The 13,712-nt window shown below is 29.2% G+C and overlaps 1 protein-coding gene across 1 annotated transcript; it reads left to right on the forward strand.

Annotated features, from left to right (window-relative positions):
* The first annotated feature begins 8,611 nt into the window (after window positions 1-8,611).
* LOC124936135 lies at window positions 8,612-10,057 on the forward strand. Its single transcript, XM_047476599.1, has 3 exons — window positions 8,612-9,586; window positions 9,694-9,777; window positions 9,862-10,057. The coding sequence occupies exons 1-3, from the start codon at window positions 8,861-8,863 to the stop codon at window positions 9,868-9,870; spliced, it is 819 nt and encodes a 272-aa protein (XP_047332555.1). The 5' UTR covers window positions 8,612-8,860; the 3' UTR covers window positions 9,871-10,057.
* The last annotated feature ends 3,655 nt before the right edge of the window (window positions 10,058-13,712 follow it).

Raw genomic sequence — 13,712 nt, forward strand, 5'->3', positions numbered from 1 at the left:
AATATTTTAATATTTTGGTTAATGAAATGAGTGATATAATTGGTGATAAATAATTAGTTGAAAAATTAATTTTGTATAGATTAAAATAAAACATTAGCCGAACAAGACCTTATTTTCTTAAATTGTATTTTGAATAATTTTGCTATGAAATGACCATTTTATTCAATAGAAAATTATATTCACATACAAAGTACACATATTTTAAAATATACTAAAAATGTCCTCTCATCAATGCGTGACATTTTGACTTTTTCTTCTTTTCATTTTTTGTTTTTGTTTTTTTTGTCTTAAATGTTGCCTTTGAAGTTTGAACTAGTTTTTGGTAGGCCATTTCTTATTTGGTCATAATATTGAAAGGGGATTCCAATTTGCACTAGAGTTTTAGATAAGGGTCTTAATTTTTTCTTAAAACAATTTGAGATATCAAACTTGATATAGCCATTCACTTACATAAATACACTAGGTTAAAAAAATCTCTATAGAATATGAACTTTTGTAATAGATTATGTTAGTTTACGTTATAATAAAATATTAGTAAGGACATAAGAGAATATGAGAGTAGATTTTATGATTATGAAAAAATTGGGATGTACTAATATTTCTATGATAATTTAGAGCCTATTCTACAGAGACTTTTTTAGTTTAATGTATCACTAGTAAAAAAAAAAGCACTATTATCGAGAATTATCGACGAGAGAAAAAAATATTTAGGCGAGGAAAAATATTTAAGCAATTGAAAGGCTATACAGTGAAAAAAAAAATATCTCATAATTGGACCATGATCATTGAAAATTTCAAATATTTAAACATTCCGACATTCCGAATTTTAGAAAAATCTTATTGATAAACCATTTTTATCTCATGTTTCAACATAAATAGAATCTTTGTGTTAAGTCTAAAGTTATTGTCCACTTATTAATATTATATTTAGTTTTTATATTTTTAATATTTAGTACTAAATATTATCACAATATTATTGTATTATTAAATATTATAATTTAATACAATATATATATATTCTAATATTCTATTATATTTTCTTTTTTAGTATACAAAATAAAGACTTCTTCCAAAATAATGATTTTTTTCTCTCCTTGATGATATTTATTATTATAAAATTTTCTTCTATATGTATGTGTTGTGATGTTTTTATTTGCTTAAACAAATTCTTTTTATTTATTTATTTATTTAGTAAGTATAATGTTATTCTATTGATGAATAGATTACAACACTTTTGACAAGTAAATTAAAAATTAATTTTCAATTATTGTTTCACTCTAATAGTTAATGTCTATGAGATTATCCCTTCTTATTTTTATTAGTCAACATAATATTATTATATCGGTGACATTCCCGAATTTAAATTATATATCATCAACACTTTTAAATCTATTTTTCAATCTCAATTTTTCAATATTTTTTCGTGTGAATTTAGAGGGAGGTTAAAAATATGATATATAGAAAATATTATCTATCACAATATTATTATAATATTAAAAATTGTAATAATATTATTATTACATATATTTCCTTACTAGATTATGTAATTATATATACCATTCTATAAAATATCTCATTATTTTAACACAAATTTTTTATTAAATAAATCTTAAAAAGTAAATGACATTAACAATGTGTGATTATTCCCCTTCTCTAACTTGTTTGGACCGAGTGTAGCTTTATTATGAACCTATATCCTATCTTTCTTCTCTTTTAATTTTGAATATATGTTACTTTGAAGTAAAATCTAGTTCATTTTGTTTATGGAGATACATAAAAGTAAAAAGGCATTTTTCTTCAACAATATTGTAAAAATGAGCCAAATTATTTTATACCCACCCACTTATATTTTTAGATTTGAATTGATTTAGTTGAATGAAAAAGTGTTACAAAATAAAACTTTGAGACCACTAAATATAAATTAAAGATGCGAATAATAATAAATAAATAAATCAAGCAAATAATAGTAAATTGAAGTAAAATTCAAAGCGGAAGAAAATCACAAACAAAACATCAACCTTTATTTAAAAAAAAAAATGTTACAATTAGGTCGACCATAAGGATGGAGGGCTTAATGCAACTTTAAATTGTGTGCCTTAAAATTGTAAATAATTTATTTATTTTTATTTTATATTTAATTTTTAAAAATCTTAATAGAACCTAATTGAACTAAGTTTATCCTTTTTGAATCATTAGTACTTTCCCACCATCCTAAATCATAATTCACATTAACATCTTTTCAAATTCAAATATGTGTAAATTCTTCATCAATATATTTATTCCCAATATTAACATTCATAATCATTGGTTGTTCAAGTATCTCATCTTCAATCCTATCATTTTTTTTTCATTATCCACTTCATCCTCAAAATTACTGTTGTTTCAATACTTGACTCAAAGGTAGAGAACTTTGATTTTTGTATTGAACAATTTATAAATTGAATTCACTAATGATTATGTCATTGCCTCGTGTCGTTCCTTAATATTTCTTTTATAAGCACCGACTCGTATTTTTGAAACTTTATTCGATCTTTATCGTATATACTTTTCTTCGTCATTTAAACCTAAAATATTTAAACTAATTAATAAATTCTAAAGTTAATAATAAATTAATGCATTAAGTAAGATTATTTAACTAGATTTAAACTTCAAAAAAGGGAAGAAAAAAAATTGGTGAGAGGGGCGGATCTATGAATAAAATACAAAATTTAAGGGTAAAATGTGACATTACTCCATATTTTCTTAAAATTTTCAATATAACTCATTGTTTGTTTATCTAATTATTAAAAAAATGGTAAAACTTACCTTTATCCACTTGTTTTATCCAAAAAAAAATCGTTATTTTTTCAAGCTCACCCCAAATTTTTTTCATGCCCATCCCAACCCTGTATCCTGGGTCCGTCCCTGGATCGGGTGATATATTTTTCGTAATTTTAAAGTCTGATTTGATAATATTGATGATATATGGTTTGATGTCTCTATAATAAGAAAATAAAATGAGAGATATTTTAAAGTGAGATTAGGAAGATAAACATAAGAATAAGAAAAAATTAAATAAATAAGTGCATCAATAACATCATTGCCTCAAAAGTGATTTTTACAATCTTTGTAAACTTGAAGATGGATAGAAATGAGAGAAGTTAAAAGTTATGAAAGACATGGATAGACAATATTAGCATAGGTCGCAATAGTAAAGTTTAGGGTTAAAAAATTATGACTGCAATTATGTTAGAAAAGGACGGACAATATTATAATAGAAAAGAAATATAAATAGTTAATATATTATAATACAGAAAAAGATAAAAAAAAAGTTATATATATAGGGAAAAATAATAATATAATATATAATTAATAATTAATAATTAATAATACTATTATATATTGAAAAATTGGGGGCTAAGGTGAGGGCCCTATGCAACTGTATATGTTGTCTTACCCGAGAACCGACCCTAGTTACAATATGACAGTAGAGAGTGATTACTTGATTAAAAAATACGAACAAAGATCATATATTTAAGGGAAATTTGATGAAATGGCCCCCATAACAGGGGAAATTCCAAAAAAGGCCCGCGCCTGCTAATGTTGGCAAAAAGGGCCCTGTTGCCCTGTGAAATGTCAGAAATACCCCTCGCGCGTCAGATTTTACGCTCATTGACGCGAATTGCCATTCATGCGATTTAATCTAAATCACGTGATTTCATTCACGCGTTTTAGATGAAACGCGTGAATGGCAATTCGCGGTTTTCAATTAACGAGAATTCCCATCCACGCGTTTCATCTAAAACGCGTTGATCAACTCACGCGGTTTTAGATGAAACGCGTGGATGGCAATTCGCGTCTTTAGTCTTATATATAATTTTTCGGCCATAATTTAAAACAAAACCTCCCCGATTCTCCCTCCCACTCCGACTGCGGCCGACTTTCCATTCCGACTTCCTTCAACATCCATCAAGATCATCGTTCCTCGACATCATCGTTCCTCAACATCATCGTTCCTCAACATCATCGTTCCTCAACATCATCGGGATCCTTCCAACATCATCGTTCATCAACATCATCAGGTCAGTTTAGGGCTTAAGGTTTAGGTTTAGGTTTGATTTATATTATACCGTTTATATTCATGGATATGGATGTATTTAGGCTTAGGGTTTGGTTTTGATGTATTTTATGTCGTTTCCTATATATATTGATGTATTTAGGTTTAGGGTTAGGTTTTGATGTATATTATACCGTTTATATTCATGGATATTTGTGTATTTAGGGTTTAAGGTTTGGTTTTGATGTATATTATGCCGTTTCCTATGTATATTGATGTATTTAGGTTTAGGGTTAGGTTTCGATGTATATTCTGCCATTTATATTCATGGATATTGGTGTATTTAGGGTTTAAGGTTTGGTTTTGATGTATATTATGTCGTTTCCTATATATACTGATTGATTGTTGGTTTTTCTATATATACTGATTGATTGTTGGTTTTCAATTACATGAATATTGTATGGTTAGCTATTGATGTATATTCTGCTGTTTATATTGATGGATATTGTAGTATTTAGATTAGGAGCTGCCACGACCGCCACCACAACCGGTTTTCTCAGTTCGTTCAACAAAATGGTATTTAATAAAATGGTTGTTATATTGAATTGAAATGTTCATATTTATGTATTTAATAACAAAACTCCTTTTTTTTTATAATATGCAGGCAACAAACACTGTTATGACCTTATGTCCCAATCAATTATCACCTGAAAATAATGTATGTTCTATTCTCTCTATTATGTCCATATTAACTAGTTTTGAATGTAATAACCATTATATTATTGTTTTACACAGTTGTTGATAATTGAATTTGCTCGCACTTTTGGTGCAAGGGTGTCTCCGAAGTGGAGAGAAGATGTAACCCATGTTATTGCTTACATTGATCCCAATGGTGCATGCGGCCGAACTCAAAAAGTATTGAAGACAATTCTGAACGGGAAATGGGTCCTTACTATTGATTATGAGTCTCTGTTAACACGATTTGTTTCATACATATGTCTGTTAAATTAATATAAAAATTGTTTTGTGTAGGGATAAAATCATCATTGAAAACCCAAAACTGTGTTGATGAGGAACCTTATGAGGTTAAACATGATAATCATGGAGCCCAAGGTGGTCCTAGAAAAGGCAGACTTCTGTTGTTGAATAATGTGAGTTTGGTCTTATTCCTCCTATCTGTACTTTTATTATTTTGCTTGATAACTGAAATTATTTTCTTTGTTTGTTTTTCAGCGTTCGAAATTGTTCGACGGTTACATTTTTATATTTATAGGGAATTTCATCCCGCTTTACAAACAGGATCTCATTGAGTCAATAGTTGCTGGAGGTGGTAGTATTAAAAAATCGGATAATCCGGATTATCCATTTGCTGAGCCAAGGGATGCGAAAACTATAATAGTATATTTCGAGATATACAGCAGGTGTCGACCAATTGAAAAGGATTTTGATGTTCTTCCCGACAATTGGCTTTATGAGACAGCGGCTGCTATGTCATGGATATTGGATGAACGTGTTGTTCCTCATACAAAGTTGCTTCAATCTGTTGCTGCTTGTGATTTGCAGCATTTTCTTACTTAATTTGGAGTTGTTTAGACTTATTGTTCTTCTATTTATGGTTTATTTATGATATTTATGGTTTATAACAATACTTAATTTGGATATTTATGATTTATGGTGGTTTATATTACTGAATATTCTTCTATTTATGGTTTATTACTTTTGTTAACAATATGGTTTGTTGATTTATTACAATATGCCTTATTTATCATTGTTGGCTTTCTTATAATTTAGGTGAATTAATCGATTTGATGATACACCATACTACAAACTCACGTATATTGTGTAGAATGCTTGAATGTAGTATCATAACTTATGCTTATTTAGAACAATCCAACATAACTCACGCGTATTGTGTATAATCACGCATATTCGCTTTCTTTGTTTACAACATAACTCAAACAACAAGGAACAAGGAACAGTGTTGTTATTCACGAGTTTCATCTAAAACGCGTGAATAAACTCACGCATTTTAGATGAAATGCGTGAATGGCATTCCTCGTCTTTCAATTAACGTGAAATGCATTCACGCGTTTCATCTAAAATGCGTGAGTTTATTCTAATAAGTGGAATACGTTTAAAATATTTAAGAACCAAAGTTGGAGATTCTTCAACCTAATTGAAAATCGTTTGCTCTGCAGGGAATCTCCCAAAATTGAGACCTGTAACCAATGCAAACTCCCTCATCCCGAAGCACAGCTCTTCTCCATTCACAAGGAACTTCATCTCCATAGAATTTGAGCTGGACTTCCTGAGGAGCATGTGATGTATAATCGTTCCTGAGAAACGCAGTAACGGGTGCCCTTTGAATAAGAATCTGAATTGGGTTTCCTCTACCCTTTCAGTTAGATTCATCTTCGCAAACTTGGCCGCAATATTTCCCATATTGGTTTTCCAAGATACCCTCCCAGCAAACTCGGGTATTATAGTGGACTCCATCTACAAAACAAGGAACAAGATGAGAATAAGCAAATCGAATTAACCATTGAGAAATGTTTGCAAATTTCTTAATACATTAAGGTGTAGTAAAGGTGCAGTAATGGACAGTAATACAATAAAGGTGCAGTAAAGGTGCAATAATATATTTCTCAATGGACAGTTCTAAATTTCTTAATATAACATTGAAACTTGTCTCATTGGCATTCTATTAAGGTGCAGTAAAACAGCAAAAGTTAAACCATAAGCCTACACAGTCAAAGAAAACACAAAAATACCATTTCTTCACAAGCACATAACAAGCACGAAAATGCCATTTCTTAAACGAGAAATGAATGAATAAACGTGAAATGCATGCATGCAGAATAAGAACATTGATATAATACTCGTCATATACCCTAAAAGCATTTACACACATAAACGAAACCAGAACCAAACCCTAAACCCTAAATACATCAATATAAACAGCATAATACACTTTCAAAACCTAACCCTAACCCTAACCCTTAAAGCCCTAAACTCACCGGAATATGTCGAAGAGACGGTGGAAAAAGATGATAATGTCGAATAGACGGTGGAAAGTCGATGATGTTGGACGAGGAACGATGTTGAGGAACGATGATCTTGATCGATGTTGAAGGAAGTCGGTAGTTGAGAAGACGTGGTTTTGGAAGTCGGGGTGGGAGGGAGAATCGGGGAGGTTTTGTTTTAAATTAGGGCCGAAAAATTATATATAAGACTAAAGACGCGAATTGTCATCCACGCGTTTCATCTAAAAACGCGTGAGTTGATCAACGCGTTTTAGATGAAACGCGTGAATGGGAATTCTCGTTAATTGAAAACCGCGAATTGTCATTCACGCGTTTCATCTAAAACGCGTGAATGAAATCACGCGATTTAGATTAAATCGCGTGAATGACAATTCGCGTCAATGAGCGTAAAATCTGGCGCGCGAGGGGTATTCTGACATTTCGCAGGGCAAAAGGGCCCTTTTTGCAGACATTAGCAGGCGCGGGCCTTTTTTGGAATTTCCCCTGTTATGGGGCCATTTCATCAAATTTCCCTATATTTAAAGGTTACATGATCATAGGCCTAGGGATCAAATTCCAAAATATTTAAATATTCTTTTATTACATTGTCGGATTCGACCCCGATTAAAACTCATTTGGATCATTACGACTCTAACAATCTCTACATTGACACATATCTAATATTAAAAAAAACGAAGATAAAAAATATCGACAATAATATAATAGTTTACACTTCTTTCAAACAAATAAGGCTTACTCAATAATCAATGTCAACTAAGTTCGATCAATGTTTAAACTAAACAAAGAAGATCGTCTTCATCATCATATTAGCATAATTATAATACTAACATTGTTCACAAATATTAAGCACAAATATATCACAAATCAATGTGTTTAGTTCTCTCATGTAATAACTCTTTCGTTAGAAAAACATCACACAAGACTATAAAAAAAGTCATTATTTGTCATAATTTTTAAATCAAACCGTATTTATAAAAAAAAAAAAACTAGTTAATATGCATAATTTTTTTTTAGTTGTGAAAAACTTTATAACTTGGAAAAATGACACTCCAACTATGACACTAAAATGTCTAATGTGCAAATCTAATATTATTGATAAGTTAGTTAATATGCATAAACTATAAAAGAAAAATAAAAAAACCTGTTACAACTTGGAAATAAATGGCTTTCAATATACTTGGTCAAATCATATTGTAGAAATATATGGAACATATTCAAAAGAATCTCCTCCATAATTAGTAAGGTTTGGGTATGGAATTCAATTGTAGATTTGATGGAAATATGTTTTTATTTAAACTGATATGATATAATATAATATGATTTGATTCTAATTTATTTCATTAATATAAAATATTAATATATATATTTATTAATTCAAAAATAATATAGAAAAAAAATATAATAATTCAAGAAGGAGAGACATCCATCACCCAGACCGGACGACGTGTCTAGCCCGCGAAAAATACCACATAGGGAAGAGGGGTGCGCATAGTTCCCCTCAGCGCATTTTAGCAACTTCAACACTCCAAAGGCAATTCCATCCGCACCCGTACGTTAAAACCGCCCTCTCTCTTCTCTCTAGCCCCATATATAAAACCTGCGTTTGTTTCCCGGCCATATCACCCAATCACGCAGAGAAGAAAACCCTTAATGGATTGCTCCGATTACATCTCAAATTTCTCGATATAAGCTTTCAGGGAAGATATAGATAACTGGGTTGATTTCAGCGAGCTTTGTTCTGTTTAGGATCCACCCTTTGTTTGGTTTTTGGAGTCGGTCAATGGTGGTACTGTACAAAGGAAGAGAAGGAGACGAAGACAAAGATAAGAAGAAGAGGGTTATGGCTATGGGAACGGAAAGATCTAAGCTTCATAATTTCAATCTTACACCATTCTTGAAGTGGGGGAATTCGAGGCTTTTAAGATGTATGAAAGAGAATCCCAACGGTGAAATCCCTTTATCTGTTGCAGTTGATCGGAGATCTTCAGCTCTGATAACGGAAAAGAGATCGACCGGTAAGCGTGGTGGATCCATCATGAAATCGCCTTCGCCGTCGCCGTCGCTGGCGGCTAGTGGGTCTGGAAGGAGACCAGGCGTTGACGCTTATAAACATGATGAAGGGATCGAAGCGTTTGGGGCGAAACTGATGTTCGATCTTCAAACGGAAGCGGATAAGTTAAAAGTGGCGATTCTGAAAGAAGGGTTAACGCCGCCGGAATCGGTTGAAACCGATTCGTCTCGACCGTGGAATCTGAGGACAAGACGAGCTGCTTGTAAGGCTCCGATTGATGGAAATGGTAATGGTATTGGAAAGAGTTTAAGGATTGATGAGATTCGTCATAGTTTTTCACCGTTGAAAACTGCGACTGTAGAAAACAGAGAAAGATCGAAATTTTCTGTTTCTCTTTCAAAGAGAGAAATCGAGGAAGATTTCCTTACCATTGTTAATCATCGTCCACCTCGAAGACCCAAGAAACGAACGAAGATTGTTCAAAATGAACTGGATGTAAGCCCTTTCTTATTCTTCTTCTTTAGAAATCCAAATCCAAATTCCATTTCCAATAACTCTAATCCACTGTTCTATTGGATCTTACCTTTGTTTCCTTTCCACAGTCCCTTTTTCCTGGTTTATGGTTGACAGAAGTCACAGCTGATATGTACAAGGTTCCTGACACTACCCAGAATGAGAATGTCAAGGTAACCAATTTACCATTTGATTCGATTCGATTGATTTCATGAATGTTACTTAACATGGGTAATTCTTGTTTTTGTTTTTGACAGAGGTCCTAGTAATGTGATTTCCCTTTCCTGAATCGGTCTAGTTCATGAACAAGTTGCCTAGATTAATCAATGGTTGTATGTCTTCTTTCTTTCTAGCTTATTAGATTGATAAATAGATAGATAATAGCAGTGTTTTGCTTAATCCGAATAAATATCTGGCTGAATAGAGATCGAGAAATGGTTTTTGTTTAATTTACATCTCCCTTCTTGTCAAACTTGTTGATATTATAGATTCTTCTTCTTCTTATTATTAATACATGCTGGTGAATTTGCTTGTTTTTGACTAGAAATTTGGTAATGTTTGATCTGCATCTTCTTCCTTAAACTGAATCAGTTCTTGGTTTTCATGGTAGAAAGAAAATTTTCAGTTCTTTCTGTCATTGATTGGTTTGCATTTCATGCTTGTGTTGTAAGTTGTAACTCCTCCTTAAGCTTCTCGTTTTCGAAAGACCATCTCTTTGTCTTCCTTCTTCTTTTCGCCTTTTTCGCGTAAATTGTGTACCTTTTCTTGTGATCTCGGGTTTTCTTCGCGTTTATTTGAAGTGGAAATTTCAAATTAAGTCTGCAAAAATTTCAAATGATGAGGTTCATGGTTTTCGGACTCATGTAATGTTACTAAATTTTTTAAAAAAAATGATAATTTGATGTAGGGAACCTTTTTAATTAGGTTTAAAAGTCATATTGCGTGTGCTATAAATATATTTTTTAATAAAATAAAATTAATATGGTATTTTAAAAAAGTTTAAACAAATCAACGACTAGGATCTCTTCTTGTGAGATTGTAGTCGTTGGGGAGATTCTTAATCTGATTTGTCTTTTATATTTTCACGTTTGAATACACTAAATTAATATATTCGTTGCTTGCCTTGTCCAACCGGAATTGGACACGTCATCATACACATATATATTTTTTTGTTAGAGTTTGAATTCAGCTTAAAGACTTATATTTGTAATAATATTTAATAATTTATATTATATTATAAGATATCTTTATAGTCTAATATATTTTAAAAGTTATGTATATAATAATATATTTTAAAAGTTATATATGTAATAATATTATATTATAAGATATTATTATAATTTAATATATTTTAAAAGTTATATATATAAACATTTTAAAGTTAGAATTAAAAAATTAAAGTTATAATTAATAATTAAAAAAATTATAAATTTTATTAAATATTTATTAATAAATACTATTTAATTGACTTATACAGTTATACTACAAAAGTTAATATAAAAAATTATTTAACTCTCTAACAAAAAATGGCAACACTTGCAGACAATTTAAAAGTGCAAATTTAAAATTTAAATTTCTAAACCTTGTAGTAATTTTTAAAAAAAAAAATTACATCCTAGAAAAGTATTAAAATAAATAATAGTTATTAACCATAAATTCCTAAACAAAAAAATGGCTTTAAAATAATAATAATAATAATTTATCCATAAATTCCCTTCATTCTTTGTGAAAATAAATATAGAAAGTCTAAAATAAAAAACATTATTTGTATATTCTTTTTCAATCTGCATAAAAATTTTAAATTCAATTCATTTTATATATATATATATATATATATATATATATATATATATATATATATATATTTTAAGAATCTTACTTAAATATAACTATAGTAGTAAATAATATAAATTAAATTAAATATAATATTTTATTAATTATATATTAATATTTTATTATAAGATATTATTCTAATTTAATATTATCTTTTTTATTCTAATAATTAATAAATCAATATTCAACCGGTTTTAATTTATAATTTTAAAATACGTTGTACTACAGCGAAACAGCTAAATGGGTGATTCGGATTTTGAGTTCAATATACTTACCTTTTGAACTAATCAAATTCCGGTCTGACCGGACGAATTGACCGAAAAATCAAACCGAATCGGAAGACCGAAAAATCAAACCGAATATTTCGGATTCGCAAGGTCTAATTCTCTTGTTTAGTATTTCTCCTCTCTCTTCAAAAAATTCTATTGCGGGGAAGAAAGAAGACAATCGATGGGAGTACAAAGATGGCGATGCAGTGTACCTAGATCTGAGAAGTTAGAACGGTAGATCTGACTTCTGAAGAGTTAAGAAATGTAAAACATATATATATGATCGCAAGTATACCTCTTCGATCGTCACTTGCCTTTCTTCAAATATCTCACCTGCGTTTACCCGGCATTTTATTTTTTATTTTTTCCCATAAATCTGTTGTGAGGGATAGTAAAATATCAAGTGCATTTTTTTTTCATATTAATTATTGAGAGATAATAAAATATTAGCTTTAGTGGTGGTTGGTATGAATAAATTCGGTAAGTAATTATTGTTTTGTGGGAATTCATTTGAAGTCATATTATAATTATTATATGGTATGTTATTAATTTGATTAATAAATTATTGAGTTTAATTATTATATATATATTTTTTATATACTAAATGATTATTTATATATTAATATATTAAAATTTATTTAAAAATAAATAAAATTAATCCGGTCTAACAAATAGTTTAACCGGTTGGACCCAAGTTTGAACAAATTCGAATAAATGACCTAAACGAATTTCAGAAAATGAGTTTTATAGTGTTGTCAGGTTAACCGCAAGGCCGCGGGATGGATCCAACCTTCTCTTTTTCTTTTATATTTTTTTTCCTATGATAACTTCAAATCTAAATGTTATATTAAAGTTTTATCATCGTGATTTTAGTATGTTTATAAGATTTAAAGAAGTTTATTTATTTATATTATATGTAATTTCATTTTAATTTTGGGCCTTAAGATTGTTCAATATTTTATTTTATTTTTGAATTTTAATTTTTAAATCAAAATTTAAATTAATTCAAATTAAAATAAGGATTTTTATTTGAGTCTGGTTTGATTAGTGGTTTTGGGGTTTTATCTAATTTTTATCCCAAAATTTTAACTATCATTTTAACTCACTTTATCAATTTTATCACTCTTTTTATCTATTAAATATCAAAATTATTTAATTATTTTCCAAACAGATTGAACAAATTAAGGATATTTTTGTCTTTTAATAAAAAATTTTATTTTTTTTAAAAATTTCATCAAACTATTTTTTTTTTAAGATAAAACCCAATATAAAAAAAACAAAGATCAAACTAGCTCTTGATGTTGGAGTTCAGGTTAAACCAAACTAAAAACCTTAATTTTTTAATTATTTTTTTAATTATATAATTTATTACCTACAATTAAATATTATATATAATTTATTATATAATATATTAAAAAAAATCGAATTCAATTTTGAATTCGAACTAGAATTTATTCAAATTTAGTTCGTTTTTCAATTGTTAATTATATTTTTCCGAAAATTTGAACAAAAAATTCGAATAACTTATAAAACTGAATTCATCAACATCCCTATTTCTATTTATAAATTCAATATATATTTAGAATTTTAGGAGAATCAAGCAATAAATATGGAAAGTGAATAAAAATATAATATAATTTAATTCTCAATCTTATCTTCGATTTATTAAATTATCAATCAAATCAAGCTTTCATCTCAATTTAGAAAATCCTAAATTAAGAAAAACATGTCAAATTCAAACGAGAATTTGTAACGAAGTCACAACCAGAACCTCGATGATCGAACAATGAAGAATTATATTGGAAAGTGAATAGAAACTCTAGATAATGAAAACAAACTGAAAATGAGATTCTGTTTATTGAACTTGATTAGAATAAGAACACGATTACAATTCTTAAATAAAGTAAAGCATAACTAAGAGACATGAAGAGTCTCATTTTCTAGATAAGACCAAGAGTCTTTGGACAATTCAAGAGGCTCTTGAATAACAAACAAAACACATTAAT

The sequence above is a fragment of the Impatiens glandulifera genome, chromosome 4 (assembly GCF_907164915.1).
Source record: "Impatiens glandulifera chromosome 4, dImpGla2.1, whole genome shotgun sequence".
Classification (NCBI taxonomy): domain Eukaryota; kingdom Viridiplantae; phylum Streptophyta; class Magnoliopsida; order Ericales; family Balsaminaceae; genus Impatiens; species Impatiens glandulifera.

Coding starts and splice junctions, on each gene's coding strand:
- LOC124936135 (XM_047476599.1), top strand. CDS start 8,861: ATGGTGGTACTGTACAAAGGAAGAGAAGGAGACGAAGACAAAGATAAG. Junction 9,587..9,693: donor TTGTTCAAAATGAACTGGAT/GTAAGCCCTTTC, acceptor TCCTTTCCACAG/TCCCTTTTTCCTGGTTTATG.